Genomic DNA, 20808 nt, shown 5'->3' with positions numbered 1-20808 from the left:
CTCTCGTTCTTATTCCTTTCCCGGCATTGTTCAGGTGGGTGGGACGATGCGTTTGTGACGTCACGCGTGTCCGGTCCACGATCACTGCGGCGTTGCGTCTCCGTTGACTTCTACGCCGTGCTGCTGCAGCTGTGCTCGAAGCAGCGCGTTGTCGTTCTTCAGCTCCTCGACCTAGGAAGCAGGAAACACAAGCGGGATAACTGGAGGCACGGAAGCAGGAAAAGGAAACTAAATAAAAAGGATTCATATCAGGGTTCATACACATTTTGACCAAAGGATTTTCCATGACTTTAAACCAAATTTCAATGACCAAACATTTTGTGAAATCTCGGTGTAAACATGAAAAAGTGAGAAAATGTAGTCTTTCTTTTAAAAGCATATTCATTATTTCAAACTCAGCGTAAATGAACGTCATGAACACATGAATATAACACATTTCCATGACTTTTCCAAAACTTTTGGGATTTAATTTTTTTCAAAGGACTTTTCCAAAAACAGAGTGTTTCCAAAGTTTCACAACGTGAACGTTGTGACACGTTGCTATTTACAACGTTGCTATTTACAAGCGGACTGACCACTGATAATGAATAATGGAGTTACCGTCATGACATCGTTATCGCTCAGCCTGACTGACGGCAGGGACAGCAGAAAGAGAAGAGAGGCCCTGTTACCTGTTGTCTGAGCAGCTCGTTGTCCATCTCGACCCGCTCCACCTCTTTGTAACTCTCCTGCAGCCGCTGGTTGCTCTGACGCAGCTCTCGGATGTAGTCGCACGCTTTGGACAGGATGCCTCCTTTACTCTGAGAAACACAGCACATCCAGATGTTAAAACAACATCAAACACGACCCAGCACTTCCTTTTATTTACACTACCATTGTCTACATTCCAAAGATCTCGTGACTAAACCCAATTCAGATTATTTCAGACCATTGTTTGGTGACACATGCAGCTATATCGGATGAATGAACCCCGTATGAGTCACTGGCTGTGGTTACACCTTTCAGCATATTTTATGCATGCATTGGGTGAAAAGACAGGATGCACTGATCATTGTATCCAAGATGGTCTTTTAGAGAATATTATTGTTTTGAGGGCTGACTCACCGCTCCGGTTCTGCTGTCTATGCTACAGTCGGGGATGATTTTTGAAAGGGTGACAATCCAGTTGTTGATCTTGTCTCTTCTTCTTCTCTCCACTGCGAAGAAAAAAGAAAAAAAAACAGTTTTAACCGGAAATACAACTGTTAAAGAAATAGTCCTTTTTTTTATTTCATGGAGAACTTTCCGATGGAACTATTATCTTTTCCAAAAAACAACGATCATCTCGAGCAAACCCAGACGTGTACCTTCATTGTGCTGTGCTCGTCGCCTCTCGTCTCTGGGCGCCCGGGGACCCTCCACCTTCCTGTGAAGACACAGCAAAACAAACTTCACAGTGAAATCATTCATACATTATCAGACTCTCAGTGGTAACCAAATATAGAACACCTGACTTAGAATCCAGGAAAGAAAACATTATTGTCGGATGCGTCAAACTTTTGCTGTTATGTTTGGCTGGTTGACGAAGAGAGCTCCTTTAACTGGTCTTTACTAGCATTGGGGAAGAAGGTGCAGGCACAGCTGAACCGGCGGGTCCTCTGGAGGACAAACGTTTGCGGGATTCAGCCACTGACTTGGGCTGAGTATTAGCTATTAGCCTCAGTTAGCAGCGCCTTCTTTCCTACTTACTTGCATTACAACCTGGAATAAAAAAAAAATCCCAAAGGGACCCAGTCACAAGTATTAAGCCTCAAGCTGCCGGTCAACATAAATGATGGACCGGAGGGTGCTAGTGGCTGATTAGTGAGCCACCAGACGTCTGTCTCTACAACACATGGATGGGGTGGTGGGGGTCGTATGTGAAAATTTCTTCTCACCAGTCTGAACTGCCATGCTGCAACATCTCGCTTTCACCAAGGTCTCTGGGGATGGCAGGTAAGTAGGACAGAGTGTGGTTTTCAGATGTTGGATGTTTTAAATTATTTATTTGTAGGTATCTTCATTTGTACACACAATGACAAAACTAATCATTCCAGCAAGGGGAGGAAGAGGTAAAGGACATCCGATCCTCCGTGAAGTTAACATGGGAGCGGGAGGTGAGAATGGCCAAACACGTGGAGGAAGGAAGGAGGGAAAAGAAAGAAAGGAAGGAGATTTGGTAACTTCAGGGATGGGAGGAACGTACTGGAAGTGTTGGTCATACTCACGCGGTGTAGGTGTGTGTGCGTGGCGCGATGGTGCGGGGGGCCGTCGTCTGCAGCACCTCGGGGGGGCTCATCATCACGTAAAACTGGCCTGGGTTTTAAAGAGACAAAAAAAGATGAGGACGAAATGAAGTTCTCCAATCGAGTGACGCTCGACTTGCATGTTTGGATTTTGGCGTCATCACCTCCCGCCTGCGCTATCGTTGGGTCGGAGGCCTGCACGGACACGGACGTCCCATCGCTGACGGTGGCGGCAGGGAAATAAGCAAAGCGTGTCTCGCCTCCCGCCGTCTCGCCGCCGGGACTGCCCCCGTTACTGAAAGGGTTCTGGATGACGGCCTGGCAAACGGTGAACAGTCGAGGACAAGTCAGTCAAAACAATAGACACTACCGTTCAAAAGTTTGGGGTCACACAGACACATTTAGAGTTTCTTCACAATTTCTGGCATGGAATAGCCTTCATTTATAAGAACAAGAACAGACTGGCGAGTTTCACATGAAAGTTCTCTTTTTCTGGCCATTTTGAGAGTATAATGAACCCACACATGTGATGCTCCAGATACTCAACTAGCTCAAAGGAAGGCCAGTTTTATAGCTTCTCTCACCAGCATAACTGATTTAAGATGTGCTAACATAATTGCACAAGGGTTTTCTAATCCTCCATTAGTCTTCTATGCGATGACAAACACAATGTACCATTAGAGCACTGAGTGATAGTTGCTGGAAATGGGCCTCTATACACCTATGTAGATGTTTCATTAAAAACCAGACGTTTCCACCTAGAATAGTCATTTATCACATTAACAATGTAGAGTGTATTTCTGATTAATTTAATGTATCTTCATTGAAAAATAAGGACATTTCTAAGTGACCCCAAACTTTTGAAAGGTAGTAACACACACACACACACACACACACACACACACAGGGCTTAAACAACTCCTTAACCAGAAATCAGCTTTGTTTGAAGTTATAGTACCTTTAAATAAGTACTTTGAAATTTCTCTTTTTGTTTTCATTTCAGATTTTTTTTATCTATATAAAACCCAGAATGCAATATGACACTGAAATGCATCGAACGGGTTCCGTTTTAACAGACAATAATATTGCCGTCAATTTAAGCGAAACAAAAAAGATTCAGAGGAAACCGACTCGTTGTTTCTTTTAAGAGTCTTACTTTTCGTTTTTTTTTTAAACTATTGCTCTTTAATAATGATAATAATGCAAAAATATGTATTATCCGATTACTTCATTAATTTATGGAATAATTGATAGAATACTTGATTACTAAGATAATCAATATAATACATAGTAAGTGTGTGTGTGTGTGTGTGTGTGTGTGTGTGTGTGTGTGTGTGTGTGTGTGTTCACTCAGCTATCCCTCCCTTTCCCTTCCAAGTCACGCATCTGCACAGCGTGGGAATTAGACCGGTCTGACGCTACGTTCCTCCTCACCTGAGCCACGGCCTGAGGCGCTCCGGCAAACGCCGCGGTGGAGACGACGCTGACGGCGCCGGTCCCATCGGCTGTTGCTTCCAATTGGTCGTCCGTCACCTGAACCACGCGGTACGTCACCTGGGGGCAGAGCAGACGTTTTGATCTTTTAAAGAGATTTTATTGGGTGATAAAACATAAGCAAACAGTCAAACACACTGCTGGCTCCAGCCATCGTTCCACCTGCCCCAAGCCCTGAGCAATAACACGCATTGCAGATGGAAAAGAATCTATATAAATACATACACACCAACATATACGCAAATAATCGGCGCCCTCAGAGCTTTGTCGGCACCATTGGTATGCGGCACTACTGCAACAGCCCACTTATACAAATACTGACATTCCTCGCAGAGGAGGAATCCAGACATGCAGGTTTGTTTACAGAGCCTAAAGCTGGGTTTTTTGGGCGTTCTTTAGAAGTGTTGTAGGTTTTACTCCCATGACACCTTAGGGTTATTTCTAGGATTAAAATGAGTCACTGAATTTCCTTGACGCAAAGACCAATTAGCATTCTTTAACCGTGGTGCCATTCGAATATACTAACCAAAGGACATCTACCGGCACACTGAACTTCAACCTAAAACTAGCGGTTAGCTAAACCCCTCTGCCCAGCGGCCAAGCTCAGCTCAGCTCCTGTAGCTCGGCATGGCAGGTCATGGATTCATCCACACGCTGACGTGGTGTGAACCTGTAGTGAGCGCAGTAGTCGGCATTCTAAGAATTTGGAATGCGTTTTCTAGCTTTCTTTCCAAAAACCAAAGCGCATAACTGTAAGGGATGCTAAAGATTAATGTTAGCGAACGTGTGAACAGGGCTCGGCTGACCAGCTCAGATTAAAAGGGCATTTAAAAAACAAATCAATGTCACGACATTGATTAGTCCCAACCGGTTGCCGGTTAATGTTCAGGGTTGATTCTAAGACCAGCAGTCAATATTAACACCAGCAGTGAGTCATATTTAGTTTGCAGCTGAAAAACTCTTTCAATTCAAAAATATGGAATAAGCAATGACACTAAATACATGAAAAAGTTTTTTTTTTTTTAACAAAGCATATCAAGCGAGGCACATACCGTTACGAAAGGCTCTGTTCCAATATATATGGATATGTTGTTTATTCAAATTGTTACAAATGTCAAATGGATTTTGTATGAGGTTTTCTCAATGTTACTTCTGGAACGGAGTCTGGGAGTTGCGGTTATGTGTCAGCTCTCTGCAGCAAGTACAGTTAATATGAATCACTCACTATGTAGCAACTGTATGAGTTAAAACACCAGTAGGGCAGTTAGCTAACACGGAAGGGAACTTCATGTTGTTAGCTAGCGAGCTAATGCTAACTAGCTCCCGTTAAGCTAACACAAATTTGCCATATTGTGAAAGCTCTACAAAACTTAGCATGTTTCATCACAGTAAAACTAACTTTCTGACACGTTAAAACCCACTCATTCCTCAGAGGGACATTAAAGTTCTACTCTGATATTTTTGGTGGTACTTTTTAGGAAAGTTTTAATCAGTGTAGGACAGAACTGTCTTGTTGTAGCCGATATTGTGTAGCGGTTACATGTATTAAATTAATGTTGCCGTCTCTTTTTTGTTGTTGTTAATGAATGATGCCGTGTTCACACCAAAAGAGTTGCGAATTTTCGCAACGCTTTTTCACCCGACTTTAGTCGCCCGACTTCACTTTTTCGCAACCATTCACGGCGTAAAGGGGGCGCGTCTTTCTCCGTAAAACAGGTTTTTTTTTTAACCCTTAGGATCCCTTACAGTTATGCGCTTGAAATATTTCAACTCTTTTCGCAACCATTCGCGTCTGTGCATTGACTTAACATGTAATCTAATCGCGCGAATATTTCGCAACTCTTTTGGTGTGAACGCGGCATGAGACTTCCTGAATGTATGGGCTGAACTAACTAACTCACCAACCAACCAACCAACATATAAAACACATTATTGTAGAAGAGAGGAGAGAACTAACGAACTAACATATACACACACACTGCACCAGGCTCACCTGTCCTCCACTGTTCTCTGTGCGGAACTGGTACTGCACATTGTGGTCAGTGAACGCAGCCTGCGGGACACCAGTGATGGTCACTGCAGTCTGCTCCTCCGTCCCCACCGTCTCTCCTGCAACAAACAGATCAGCGCGTTTCACATGTGTGGAGGTGCACTGGGGCAGAACCATGAATAAAAAAAAAACACAAGCGAGAGGATTGCAGGCATTTCTGCAGGTTAAAGACCACAGAAATGCACACAAGTTTGCTCAAAGGAGGATTATTTTTTTACAAGAATATTGGTTCAAGATCAAATCTCAGTTCTTATGAGTGTCAAAAGAGGGAAAATTTACATTGAGAAATTAAAACAGATTATTTGTTTCACTTGTCAGGATTAGAAGCAAAAGAGGCACCCACCTTCCTGTAACTGCACCACCTCTTCCGTTTCCTGTTTGTCGTGACTAAAACAACAAAACAAAAAAGAGAAAACGAAATGAAATCAGCATAAGTGTATTAATGTGGATCCAGAGCTCAGTTGTGGTGAACAGCGCCCCCAGGTGGTCACGAGAGGGGCCGACAGACAAGACGTAAATAAAAGTGATCCATAACTGGCGTGCAAGCGTGACAGATATATTTTCTGCAACTTCTAGGCGGAAACTTGCAACTTTGATAATTCAGCCGACGCGTAACGTTTGATTTACCGCACAAGGAGAGACTAACTTCACAATAAAATATAATACTCTTAATAACGCCTCTTAGAGTTAAGCGTTTAAGTCCTAACAATAAACAACAACAAAAGGTAATGTACAGTAACAACACAGTGCTAATAAATACCGCCCTGATAATATTGGCACGATTTACTGCGGTGCATTTATTATCAGGTAAATAAAGTAAAAAAGATTTGCAAAACGTAGCACAGTTTCTGCTGAAAAATATATATTTACGGGTGCCGATCGCATCAAACTGACAGTTAAAAATACAAAATAAAAACAACAGTGCACAGATATTAGTATTGAAACATTTTTTTTTTTTAAAGGGAGCATGCAGGGCTGTAAACAGAGCATTGGCATTCGTAAAGAGAAGCCAAACAGGGCTGTGAACGTGTGCTTTAGGCCGTGTATGTGAGCACCACGGCGGAGCAGGAAGCGGCTGCAGCCTCTCACCTCGCCGAGCTGTCCAGACTCTGCTCCAGCATATCCATGGAGCTTTCTGCGGCTGTAAAAAAAAAAAAAAAAAACCGCTGATATTCAACGACACTGATTTACGGAGATGGGAGCGCTGATCACGGGGACAAACACACGGGTCATGTGAGGAAGACAGTCCAGGACACGTGAGGCAGCGGCCGGGCAAGGAGCTAAAATGGAGGCCGCTGCTGAGCGGGAGGCGGGTCGTCTGCGTCTGTGCGGAAAACACACGCACACACACACGCACACACACACACACACACACTAAAAAACAACCCCGCTCCGGGTGTTTGCGCGGCTCGGCGGAGGCGGCGGTGCTCCGGTCGGTGGATGGTCGACGAGCTGCTGGGTGAACGGCTGGAGGAGCATTTCCTGTTCAATACATTCGCTGTAAATGTGTTTGTCCTTGGATTTTCCCTTTTTCTTTTTGTGCGTGTTGCTCCGCAGCGCACAGCTGCTGTTTATCCGCGCAAAGCTGCGACATGCGGCCGATAAGATACGGAGTGGACTATTTTGTTCGTTTATAATGTGACAAAAATAATCATTTTTTAGTTGTTTTGTTTGGCTTTCGTGAGCCGTCAGATGTGGTTGCCCAGCATGCACGTGACTCCGATAGTTTGGTGCTTCAAATGGATTAATCGTGTTTGTTCCCGGTTTTATTTCTGCATTAAAACTTCCAAGCGCGTGGACTATTTGTCTCGCGTTTGTGAGAAAATGTTATAGATATATATATATTTATGTAGGCCGCCTATTACTGTGTACATGTCTGACATATCGCTGACAATCAGCTCCTCAACGGGCACTTTCCCCCCTCACTTCTTGCCCAGGTGACCGCGGGGATCCAATACGGGTTTTCACACGAACCACATGACATGTCGTCCACGTCGAGCCACGCGGACGCGCCTCATAACTCAGTGGGTTCATGTCGTGGACCGGTTTTTACTTCAAAAGCACAAGACGGGTTGAGCTGCAGAGCAGATGGAGGCGATCATGTTGAATTTGTGGAGTCAGATCAACCTTTCATCAGATGTCTGTCTGCAATACATGTATATATTTATTTTATATAAATAGAATTTTATCTTTATATAAATATATATTATACATATTTTTTATACATATTATAAAAAAGGAATGTATATCTACAAATAATGTATATTTGTATGTATATATACATATATCTATTGATTAATAAACAATAATCTATTCATATAAATATAAATCAATATATAATGTTCATATAAATAACAGTATAAATATATATATATAGTATATATATATATATATATATATATATATATATATATATATACATATATATATATTTATCAATAAACAAGAATGTGCATTTAACACACACAAAGCATAAAATGAAAATATTGTAACCACCAGTAGAATAGAAAACAACAGTGTGTTTGTTACCACAAATAATACCAGATGACTAGATCCTCCGTAAATGAGTCAACATCAATAACCCTTGCACCGCTTTTGTTGTTTGTTACTCACATACTTATATACACTTAATATACATTACATATACTTTGCATTTTCTTTATTGTTTATTAATTTCCCAAATTAATACACTCTGCTGTTTTGTTGTATATATTGAACATCTTTCATTCCTGTTATTTTTCTGTCTTGCTACTGTGACAAACACATTTCCCCTTGGGAATTGGGGATGAATAAAGTATCTATCTATCTATCTATCTATCTATCTATCTATCTATCTATCTATCTATCTATCTATCTATCTAACGGACAAGATTACACATTATACAACTGCGTAAATCAGTTTTCACTTTGACATTGAATTATCTTTTTCTTTTAATCAGTGTAAATAAAATCCATGAATGAATCTTGTCATTAATGTAAAACAAGAGCAGTGAGCTTTTATTTTTAGGACACTGTAAATCAGAGGTGGTCACAAGATGATTAAAAGGATATAAGAAAGAAAGAAAGAAAGAAAGAAAATGTAATCAGTTGGAACATAATTCTGTTTATTTCAGACTTTTTTGAAATGGTGAAATATTGAGTGCTTTCATCTCTTCTGTTGCAAATGAAACATGAAGGAACAATCACTGTCTCACCTGACCTTTAGACACATAAAGGCCTCAGCCAGGGCGCATGAGATATAAATGGCCGCAGTGTTAGTTAGTTCGTTCTATTGGGACGTGTTTAACTTACAGCCAGCTGAGAACCTCTTGATGTTTTACAGGATCAAGCTGACAGGCTGTCTGAAGGGCGGGGGTGAAAAAAAGGTAAAGACGCCACCAGTTGCATCCCAGTTCCCTGGCCTGTAGGGCAGCCTTTACTGCATCTCATTGTCTCCACTGGAAAGATATCCTGGAGGACACTTTTGCTCCGCTTCTTTCAAACAGCAGCAGGACGACTGTCCCCCAGTCTTTGTAAGAAACCCAATCCTGAAATCTGAACTGACCTTTCAGGCGTTTTTAATTGAAGAATAAGGAAGTGGGATCGATTAAGCGTGATCTGGAAACTTACGTTTAAACCTGTTCTATAACTTTTTCATTTTAACTTGCGAATGAATAGAACTCACCCCATTTAAAATTATCCCTTGTAAGTATCACATGGCATTGTGCATTTCTTTGAGGAGCGGGTGACTCATTCATTCAGATTGCACACCCATTACAGTGGGAGAGAGACAGAGAGACAGAGAGAGAGAGAGAGAGAGAGAGAGGAACAACCACCTACCAAGTGCCAAACTTGAGGCCAACCTCTCTCCTCCCATCTCATTCCTTCCTATATGGGCACCCACAGATGGATTTGCAGACAGCGCAGTAACAGCCTGAACCGTGCTGGAGAACTGAGAGAGGAAACTCTGATCACAAGACAACACAAAGGCGATTAACAGAGAAGTCTACGAAAGTACTCGGAGCAGACGTTTATCTTCTTCTGACCAGCACTAAAAAAGGTAGGCCTGGCTGGAAACGTTGGCTTTATTTGTGCCAAGACTTTTCTTTGTTTTTAGGGTAGAGTCGACAACCACTCCCAACCCCTGCTCAATTATGCTCTTTGTCTTTTGCACGCTTTATGTAATTGCACTCACGAAGAGTTGAGGCCTTTCTGGAAACCGTGCACACTTCGCAGAGATAGATGTTTCCTTTTCCAATTCTAAACTGGCGGTTTTTACTTTTTTTTCAATACTCACAGATCCACGCTTTCCCTTAAATGTAAAAAATCTCTTTGGTAGGATTTGCGTGTTTCATTTATTTGAATAGTACCAGTGGTGGATGCTGAATGTAGATTTGTAGACAGAACTGTGTGACCAACTTCCTCCATCCTCCTGTGTGTTAATTATAACCGGCACATTGTGAAGTCAAATGCCTACAGATGCATTTGTACATCAGAATAAATCAATCCTGTGATTGAAAAGGACAAACTTTCAAGATAATTCAGTTGGTCTTCTATTTCAGGAAAGATAGAAATGGCAATGGCGACACCCAAGAACACTCCCCGAGGTGCCAACACAGCGCTGTCCCCCAACCGCATCACCCGGCTCCAGGAGAAGGATGACCTGTGCAACCTCAACGACCGGCTGGCCGCCTACATCGACAAGGTGCGCTTTCTGGAGACCGAGAACGCCGGCCTGCGTGTGCGCATCACCGAGTCGGAGACCGAGGTCAGCCGGGAGCTGACGGGCCTGAAGGCCGCCTACGAGACCGAGCTGGCCGACGCCCGGCAGACTCTGGACTCTGTGGCCAAAGAGCGGGCGCGTCTGCAGCTGGAGCTGGGCAAGCTGCGGGAGGACTACAAGGAGCTGAAGGCGAGGTGGGTGCATCGCTCATGGCCGAATCCGAATGAAGGAGGAATATCTTCAAACTGTTAATCACGTGGACGAGGGTTGAGGGGTGGAGGATGGTTTTAGGGGTGCCTGAGCACCTGAAAGCCCCTAAACCCCTAACAAGTGCTTCTGTGAGACTAGTTTCTTTACAATTAAAGTGAGAATATAAACTTTTAATATTTCATTTTACTAAAAAAAGCTGAGTTCATAATGCAACACACTCGGTTAACAGTTTTTTCTGCTGCAGCAGCACATGTCTGGCACGACCAATAGCTAACGGTGCTAAAGGTAGCAAATTTCATACAACTACTGTTCTGATAACTCTTCTCTCCATTACTCTTTGATCATTTATTATTAACCCATAATTAGCACTGCTGTTCAGCTAAAGTAACAAAGTAACAAACCGTCCTGCCTCACAGCGTAACATCGACAGAGCGAGCATTGACTAACTAGCTGCCTCCCTTCCCAGATTACAAGCTTTTTGGTCAAAACTAAAATAAATAAGCCTGGTTTGCCCTCTATAAATAAAATGGAGAAAAATCCACAGAAACCAGATATTTTGCTGCCTCGAGGCTTCTGAAATCCCCATTTGCAGCCAAATCTTCCTCAGCGAAAGTCCCCATGTGCCCGTTAAAGCACGAGGTGATTGTAGCGTCAACGTCTCAAACATGTCAGCATGCGGCCCATAGTAGCAGAACACGGTTACTCATTAGCTTCGAATAGCCCATGCTTTTATTTGCTGACACCCTGCGAGCCTCGGGGCCACTCCCTGGTTCAGCATACTCTCCTCCTTGCTCACTGCAGTCTGACGTCGGACCTTGAATCCGACTCCTTCCCATGCAGCCACATCCAGACGCCGATGACTAACTCTTTCCCCAGTTTCTCCTCCTTTCGCCACAGCAATCACTATGCACACAATACGTGGCAGTGTTTACGGGGCTCCGCTCTGGCCTCCATTATTTTCCCATAAATATTGAGACGACGGGGGCCGATGTGTGTTTGGCAAAGCCGAGGCCTGTTGCCATGGCAGCGTCTCGTCCAAACACCAACGGCTGTGGTTTGTGGCCGCATACGTGGGGTTGGATGAGGATCACTGTGGCCTGTGAGTCATATGCGCCGAGGGCTTTCCCTAACCCGACCTGGGCTACATCCTTATTCAAAAATAGCTCATGTTTGTTTAACTTGACGACGTGAAGGAAACTGTAGTAATTCCCTTTTCCACTCGGCCCTTAAGTCACGAAGCAAAATGGACGTCTGTTTCAGTAGGATATCCTTGTATATGCTTGTAATCACCGACCGGGAAGATGAAACTTAACACCTGAGACTCGTGCGGTCTGTTGCAGGAACACCAAAAAGGAGTCTGATTTGGCCGCAGCGCAGCTGAGGCTCAAAGACCTGGAGGCTCTGCTGAACTCCAAGGATGCGTCCTTGTCTACGGCTCTGGGAGAGAAGCGAGGCCTCGAGGTGGAGAACAGGGACCTGAAGGCGCAGCTTGCCAAGGTAAACTCAAACCCACACTCAGCTCCGGGCTCCGCGGAAACACATCTGGGGTCAATCTTTCTGCAATTAGTTAGCCGACGAGCTCCACAACTCAAGGGCTTGTCCCTCATGCTCCTCTGTTGGTTTCCACTTTGTGAGGATCAATGTCAGCTTATCAGAGACACATTTTGCAACCCTGTTTCTGCCTTCACCACTACGTCTCTCGATCTGCGAGTTTTTCAGTGGACCTTTGAAAGCGAGTAAAAGTAAAATACAATATCCAGTATTGGTGTGTGGTTTTCTTTGCTGACTTCAGCTTTTCTATCACGGCTGCTGGAGCTTAGATGTTTTGATTGAAGAGAAGTCTCTTTTCTCTCCTGGCCACTCAACTGTAGTTACTGCACTGCTAATAATCTGCTCCTCTCTCAGCTGGACACCAGTTTGACCGATGCCAAGAAGCAGCTGCAGGATGAGATGCTGAGGAGGGTCGACGGAGAGAACCGCATCCAGACCCTCAAAGAGCAGCTGGAGTTTTCCAGGAACCTCCACTCTGAGGTCAGACTCCCTGAGCAAAGCTCTTATTGTATGAATCATGTTTAAAAAGGAACTTTCTCTACTTCTTGTATCACATGTGTGGTCAGGAGTGAAATTGCTTTCGTGATCCTCCAACAGGAACTGCGGGAGTCAAAGCGCCGCCATGAGTCTCGTATGGTTGAGTTGGACACCGGCCACATGCAGGACTTTGAAAGCAAGCTGGCCGACGCGCTGACGGACATGCGCAGCCAACACGAACTGCAGATCAAAATGTACAAAGAGGAGATCGAGAAGACCTACAACTCCAAGGTAGACCATCAGTTTTACAACAGTTGTTAAAAAAATAATAAAGAACTCCTTTTTGTAGTCTTCAGCGGAAGATAAAATAGCGGTAACATATCAAAACAATTATAAAAATAGGAATGCACTGTTTTGGCGGGACAGATTAATTTCGGAGAGGCCACAAACTGGTCCCAGTGAAGCCAAATGAGATCCAGACTGCATTTTAGTCATGCTCTACCTCGTTGTTTCTCTCTGTCAGCTGGAAAATGCTCGTCTGTCAGCGGACCGGAGCGGCAACCTGGTTGGGGCGGCACACGAGGAGCTCCAGCAGACCCGGATCCGCCTGGAGTCCATGTCCTCTCAGCTCAGCCAGCTGCAGAAACAGGTGACCGGAAACGAGCAGTTCACACAGATCACGTTCAGAGTTCTTATTGGGACTGATGCGAGATGCTCGTGTGCACAGTGCATTGCATCACGATGAACAGAAGAAGTGGGCGTAGTCACCGTGACGTCCCACATCGGTTTGCTGACAGCCGTTTTGAAACCTTGAGTTCAACATTTTGGCGGTGGCCATCGGGTTTTTTTGCAACCAGAAGTGACTCAAGAGGGTGGAGCTAAGGACAACCAAAAGCTGAATAACACATTTTGAAGTGACCACAATGTTGCTCCGAACACACTGTGAAAGGGTTCAAGTTGTAAGATGAAAACACAGACGACTCCCAGACCGGACAATGCCGTGGTAGAGACCTAAATATAAATAATTACACTGCATGTTTATTGCGTGTGGCTCCTATGAAGCCGGGCTTTCAGCCATGTCTAATTTAGATCCGATAATAACTGTGTGATCCTTCTGTTCTCTCCAGCTGGCGGCCCGTGAGGCGAAGCTCCGGGACCTGGAGGACGCCCTGTCTCGGGAGCGGGACTCCAGCCGCCGCAGGCTGGGGGAGAAAGACAGAGAGATGGCCGAGATGAGGGCGCAAATGCAACAGCAGCTGGACGAGTACCAGGAGCTTCTGGACGTCAAGCTGGCTCTGGATATGGAGATATGTGCGTACAGGAAGCTGCTGGAGGGAGAGGAGCAGAGGTACGTTGGCCAACTCGCAATGAGTTCATCGGACAAAATAAGAGTCCTCTGGGCTACAGAGTTGCTAGTTGGACGTCTTCTCCGCCTCTCACACCTTCGTTTGCCCCTTGCAGGCTCCGTCTCTCCCCCAGCCCCCCGCCCGCCAAAATGACAGGGAGTCGCTCCTCTACCTCGGGAGCCAACTCTCGCACGGTCCACTACAGCGCCCAGACCTCTCCCGCCAAGAGGCGCCGCCCCAACGACACCGACAGCGAGGCCTCCAGCATCGCAGGCGGAGCCGTGGCTCGCACTCGCATCGCCCAGCAGGCCTCGGCCAGCGGGCGGGTCACCGTGGACGAGGTGGACCTGGACGGGAAATATGTCCGACTCAGCAACAAATCCGATGAGGTGAGACCCCGGGGCGATTCGATGTTTCTGCCAATGCGAGCAGCTTCCTGACATTGTCACGGGAGGTTCACAATAGCACTCCGAGGATTTGACACGCTGACCCTTTGTGCGACCCACCAGGATCAGATTTTGGGGAACTGGCAGGTGAAGCGGCAGGTGGGGTCCGGTGCTGCGATCGCCTTCAAGTTCCCGGTAAAATTCACCCTGAAGGCCGGCCAGAGGGTCACGGTAAGCAGCACCTTTACTCGGCGCAATCACAAGTCAAGAACGGCGACGAACACAGCGGCAGAGACCTCACGCTGCTGTACCTTTACCCCGGCTCACAGATCTGGGCCTCTGGTGCTGGAGGAACCCACAATCCTCCCTCTGACCTGGTGTGGAAGACTCAGCCCTCCTGGGGCACCGGAGACCTGTTCCAGACCACCCTGATCAGTGCCAACGGAGAGGTATTTTAAAAACCCCATCAGACTTGATTTGAACCGTAAGTTCTATTCAGTTGTGTTATACACTGAGCTTTTTCCTCCAGGAAATGGCAATGAGGAAGGTCACCCGCACACAGTTTGAAGAGGAAGATGACAACATGGTGAGAGCATCTTTATTGATCACATACTACACACACACCGCAGAAATCTGCAGGACCAAAAGGCAGTCAGCAGCATTGACCAGCTGCTTAATTTTCATGATAAATGCTCCTTTCAAAATAAAACAAACTTCTCTTCACCTTTTGGGGCAGTTTTCACCACAGCAATCAAACAATGCCTACATAATGTGTTCTCACGAAATGCCCGTACATCTCAGCAGGTGGCTCACAGCACCTGTGGAGACAGCGAGTACAACCTGCGGAGCCGGGCGGTGGTCTGCGGCTCCTGCGGACTTCCTTCCGACAAACCCGGCAGCCACTGCACCGTGAGCTCGGCCTCCCGCTCCTTCCGCAGCGGAGGGATCTCCGAGGGTCTACTGCCGCACTCCTACGTGTTCAGCGCCAGCACCCCTCGCAAGGTGGGCACTGCAGCACATGTGGCTTTCTTTTAAAATGCTTGATTGACAACTTATTCTGCCTTTATTTAGAAATGATTGAGATGATGGTGACCTTTTCGATCTTTCCTCTTAGACTGGTGCCAGAATGGAGAAATGTCCAATTATGTGAGCCGCCTGGACCCACGCTGAAACACTCTATTTTTAATTTTTAGTTATTACTTCTTTAGTTACCAGTTGTAGTTATTTAGTTCACTTCATGTACTTTGGAATTATTTTCAATTATTCTATGCATTACAACTTTATACTGCTTTTTGTTCTAATGTACATAGGCATGCTAATGAAATATTTTTTTGACTATGAAAGGTGATTTAATCAGTTCAGATGCTAAACAAATCATCACTTTCTTATGGTAGTCATATCATAGTGAAATCAGATGTACACTATGTGAACATAGTGATGCAGCAGGGTTGCAGTACATTCCTTTGTTCACTTACTTTGATTGTTTTTTTATGAAATGAAATGTGCTTCTAGTTAAAGTAAATTGACCCCAACCTTGTTACAGATCTGCAGAATGTTGTGTATTCTTTTTGCTGATATCAATAAACATGTTTTCAGAATTTTTCTTGTTCAATGATAATGACGTGATAGTAGAAGTATATACGCAGTATTTCCTATAGTCTTACTGTATAGAACTATTAGGATGGGCAGGCTGTTTTAATTGTGGTCCTTTTAAAAAATCCAACAAAAAGTTAATATGAATAAAATGGAATCCCTGATATTTAAAAAATGTAATCATGTTAATAAAACATACATGATAATAGCGTGCAAATTATCCAGCACATCTTAAATCATTTTATATACATATACAGGTTACCGACTCTCGCTCCACCTCATACACTCATATTTGAGTGTATATAATTTACAAAAACAGACAAAAAGCACAATAAACAAAGTTAAAGATGATTTTTCTTCTTTTTCTGTAGCTATCGCGACTATATCATAACCGTGATATTCTTTTGAACATTATAATTGTGTTGCAAAAATCTGATATCGTGACACTTCTACCTCATTCAAAACAAGAGAAATCAGAGTTGAATATTTTCTTTTTCTTTCTCTCTCACACATGATACTACTTTATTTATAGTGATAAGGTGTTCATATTCATATGAAGTTAAGAGTGAAGTAATAAAGCACAGTTACTTCAAACATACAGTGGTGGGCCGTCAGCTAAGCCTTCTCTGCTGGCCTAAACAGAATCGCAAAGTTAGAGCTATTTTATAAAAAAAATGTCTCCCCAAATATATTACGTGTATTATAATGATTTGTCCCTATTAGCTTATTTTCTCATTGCACAGCTCCTGTCTTCTTCTGTTGCTTCCAGCCTGCAGCGCTGCTTCCAGTGCAGCTTCTGTTAAGGAGGGTAGAGTCGACAACCACTCCCAACCCCTGCTCAATTATGCTCTTTGTCTTTTGCACGCTTTATGTAATTGCACTCACGAAGAGTTGAGGCCTTTCTGGAAACAGTGCACACTTCGCAGAGATAGATGTTTCCTTTTCCAATTCTAAACTGGCAGATATTACTTTTTTTTCAATACTCACAGATAAAATGTAAAAAATCTCTTTGGATGGATTCGGCTTGTCCATCCATCCATCCATCCATTATCAGCCGCTTATCCGGGGTCGGGTCGCGGTGGCAGCAGGTTCAGCAGGCCGACCCAGGCTTCCCTCTCACCCGCAACACTTTCCAGCTCATTCTGGGGGATCCCGAGGCGTTCCAAGGCCAGCCGGGAGATATAATCCCTCCAGCGTGTCCTCGGTCTTCCCCGGGGCCTCCTACCAGTTGGGCGTGCCTGGAAAACCTCTAATGGGAGGCGTCCAGGAGGCATTTTGACTAGATGCCCGAACCACCTCAGCTGACTCCTTTCGACACGAAGGAGCAGCGACTCGACTCCAAGCTCCCTCCTGATGTCCGAGCTCCTTACCCTATCTCTAAGGGTGAGCCCGGCCACCCAACGGAGGAAGCTCATTTCGGCCGCTTGTATCCGAGATCTCGTTCTTTCGGTCACGACCCAGAGTTCGTGACCATAGGTGAGGGTTGGAACATAGACCGACCAGTAAATGGAAAGCTTCGCCTTCCGGCTCAGCTCCCTCTTCACCAGGACGGACCGGTACAGCGCCTGTTTTACTGCTGCAGCTGCACCGATCCGTCTGTCGATCTCCCGCTCCACCTTACCCTCACTCGTGAACAAGACCCCGAGATACTTGAACTCCTTCGCTTGGGGTAGGCAGTTTGTCCCCACCTGGAGGGAGCAATCCACCGGTTTCCGGCAGAGCACCATGGCCTCAGATTTGGAGGTGCTAACTCTCATCCCTGCCGCTTCACACTCGACTGCAAAACGCCCCAGTGAATGCTGGAGGTCACGGTCCGAGGAGGCAAACAGGACCACATCATCCGCGAACAGCAGAGAGGCGATCCCGAGACTCCCGAACCGGATCCTCTCCGCCCCCTGGCTGCGCCTAGATATCCTGTCCATGAAGGTCACGAACAGGACCGATGATAAAGGGCAGCCCTGGCGGAGGCCAACACCCACCGGGAACGTGTCTGACTTATCGAGGATACGGACACAGCTCCTACTGCAGGCGTACAGAGACCGGATGGCCCGTGCCAACGGGTCCGGCACCCCATACTCCCGCAGCACCCCCCACAAAAACCCCCGAGGGACCCGGTCGAAAGCCTTCTCCAAGTCCACAAAGCACATGTAGACTGGTTGGGCAAACTCCCAGGACCCCTCCAGTAGTCTTGCAAGGGTAAAGAGCTGGTCCACTGTTCCACGACCGGGACGGAATCCGCACTGCTCGTCTTGAATCTGAGGTTCGACAAGTGGTCGGAGCCTCCTTTCCAGCACCCTGGCATAAGCTTTTCCCGGGAGGCTGAGCAGTGTGATGCCACGATAGTTTGAGCACACTCTCCGGTCCCCCTTCTAGAAGATGGGAACCACCACCCCGGTCTGCCAGTCCATGGGCACTGTTCCCGACCCCCATGCGACACTGAAAAGGCGTGTCAACCAAGACAGCCCAACAATGTCCAGCGCTTTCAGCATCTCAGGGCGGATCTCATCAACCCCTGGCGCCTTGCCACCAAGGAGCTTTTTGACTACCTTAGGGACCTCTGCCAGGGATATGGGAGAAACCACCCCAAAGTCTTCCGGCGCTGCCCCCTCTCCGGGGGACATGTTGGCCGGATTCGGCTTGTGTTTCATTTATTTGAATAGTAACAGTGGTGGATGCTGAATGTAGATTTGTAGACAGAACTGTGTGACCAACTTCCTCCATCCTCCTGTGTGTTAATTATAACCGGCACATTGTACAGTCAAATGCCTACAGATGCATTTGGACATCAGAATAAATCAATCCTGTGATTGAAAAGGAGAAACTTTCAAGATAATTCAGTTGGTCTTCTATTTCAGGAAAGATTGAAATGGCAATGGTTCCCACAACAAACACCTGTTTTTCTGTTTTTCTGTTTGAAATGTGTACAACTTTAGATATGGGGCAAGTGTGTGTGTGTGTGTGTGTGTGTGTGTGTGTGTGTGTGTGTGTGTGTGTGTGTGTGTGTGTGTGTGTGTGTGAGTGAGTGAGTGAGTGAGTGAGAGGGAGAAAGAAAGAGAGAGGTGGGGTTACAAAATTGACTAAACCACAAAACAAATCAATGAATGTGGTGATCAGCAATTGTATGTTGTACCTGCCTTTTAAATGCTGCGCGTCGCGTTTTTCTAGCGTTTTTTCAGTGCACATAAAAGTTAAAATACTATAAGTTAAAACTTTTAAGCACAAGGCGCGGAGTCGCACAACTCATCAATGTCACACTCGGTATACACGGTTGCGCACGCAGGCCCGCTCCACAGACGCACCGGGCTGTTTTGCCCGCCGCGTTTTTGCCAAGGCGTTTTTGAATCGGCTGCACTTTTAAAAGTTGCGTCTGGTGTGAACGGCCCCTAAGTCTCACCTGTTGTGGTGTCTGGTTCACCTTCAGTGTGACTCTGTAACTTTACCCGTGTCACGTGGTGCCACATGGTACACTTAACGCATGCCATGTATCAACTGTATGAAGCCAAATGGTTTATATCACAATTTTATTTGCAAAATACTATATTTTGGTAATTAGTTAGCTCACTAGTGCAGGAAAGTGTCTCCCTACTAAAAGTCCCGTAGCGTTACACGGTAACTTTACTTGAGAAGACTGTGCTGTCTGTAATTAATGTACATTTACAAAATGCCTGGCAAAAAGAATATGAAGGAATAATAATGAGCTTCGTTACCTGTTGCTGAAGTTGAAGTGGACTCTGGTCAGAAATGTTGTAGCTCTTGCTCCAAAATTGTGTCAGAGAAGCAAGTGTCCAAAAAACACTCAAAATTACTGTATTGTGATTCACAGCAACATTTATTTACAGTAAGCCATGATGCTTTGCAGATCTACAGCAACATGCTGTATAAGAGTTCTACAGTAAGATTTTGGCCAGTAAACAGTAATATTATCGTTATCAATGTAGTTGCTTATTGTTTTCAATCTGTTTACAATTTAAGAATTTACACAAGAAAAGAAAAAAAGACAGGAAAAATTTGAAATATATTTGTTTTTTATACATATATATAAACAAAGCAACTTAACAAAGTTATGTATCAAAGTAATGAAACAAAGTAACGCAACAAAGTAACGTAACGTAAATGGTTAACATTGTGAAACGATCGGTTAGGTTGAGATAACAAAATACTTCCAGATAATAAACAGATTATAACATAATAACGTGAAAACATAACAATATAACATAACAACGAGACAACGTAACAACACAACAATGCAATGTAACAATGCAACGTATCAATGTAACGTAAAAATGTAACGCAATAAGGTAGCAGCAACAACGTAACACAACTTCACAACATAAGAATGTAATAATGCAACGCAACAACGAGACAACGCAACAACCCAGCGTACCAACATGAAGCTACAACACAATGTAACGGAACAATGAAACGCAACAATGAAACGCAACAATGAAACACAACAACGTAACGCAACAATGTAACGCAACAATGTAACGCAACAACGTGACACAACATAGCTACAATGTAACGCAACAACGTAACGCAACAACGTAACGCAACAACGTAACGCAACAACGTAACGCAATAACGTAACGCAATAACGTAACGCAACAAAGTAACGCAACAAAGTAGCGCAACAAAGTAGCGCAACAAAGTAGCGCAACAAAGTAGCGCAACAAAGTAACACAGTATTGATTAAACACCTTTTCCAAAAACAAAAACAAATGGACGTTTCCATAAA

General features: G+C 44.8%; 2 protein-coding genes across 3 annotated transcripts in view; one reads left to right on the top strand and one right to left on the bottom strand.

The window, feature by feature from the left end:
* usf2 (upstream transcription factor 2, c-fos interacting) overlaps nt 1-7003 on the bottom strand; it is an 8287-nt gene extending 1284 nt beyond the window's left edge. Inside the window, exons 1-11 of one of the 2 annotated variants that reach the window (XM_079231617.1) lie at nt 6898-7003; nt 6152-6195; nt 5752-5867; nt 3699-3818; nt 2429-2582; nt 2247-2334; nt 1917-1961; nt 1347-1405; nt 1105-1196; nt 672-800; nt 1-171 (exon numbers count right to left, since the gene is read on the bottom strand). The exon at nt 1-171 is cut by the window's left edge and continues 1284 nt beyond it. In XM_079231617.1, coding sequence (XP_079087743.1) covers nt 82-171; nt 672-800; nt 1105-1196; nt 1347-1405; nt 1917-1961; nt 2247-2334; nt 2429-2582; nt 3699-3818; nt 5752-5867; nt 6152-6195; nt 6898-6935 — 975 coding nt within the window. In that variant the 5' untranslated portion in view covers nt 6936-7003 and the 3' untranslated portion in view covers nt 1-81. The remainder of the gene's footprint in view (nt 172-671; nt 801-1104; nt 1197-1346; nt 1406-1916; nt 1962-2246; nt 2335-2428; nt 2583-3698; nt 3819-5751; nt 5868-6151; nt 6196-6897) is intronic. The other variant, XM_079231618.1, reaches the window with a different exon arrangement.
* A 2153-nt stretch (nt 7004-9156) lies between these two features.
* LOC306748342 (lamin-A-like) lies at nt 9157-16060 on the top strand. The gene is made up of 14 exons (XM_079231501.1): nt 9157-9173; nt 9694-9847; nt 10350-10704; nt 12061-12217; nt 12626-12751; nt 12869-13039; nt 13272-13397; nt 13876-14096; nt 14210-14483; nt 14604-14711; nt 14810-14929; nt 15010-15066; nt 15285-15482; nt 15595-16060. The coding sequence occupies exons 3-14, from the start codon at nt 10361-10363 to the stop codon at nt 15628-15630; spliced, it is 1938 nt and encodes a 645-aa protein (XP_079087627.1). The 5' UTR covers nt 9157-9173; nt 9694-9847; nt 10350-10360; the 3' UTR covers nt 15631-16060.
* Nucleotides 16061-20808: the final 4748 nt, after the last annotated feature.

Source organism: Taurulus bubalis (assembly GCF_910589615.1).
Source record: "Taurulus bubalis genome assembly, chromosome: 16".
In the NCBI taxonomy this organism is placed as follows: Eukaryota; Metazoa; Chordata; class Actinopteri; order Perciformes; family Cottidae; genus Taurulus; species Taurulus bubalis.
Note: the sequence above shows the minus strand (reverse complement) of the source record. Positions and strands in the feature narration are given on the sequence as shown.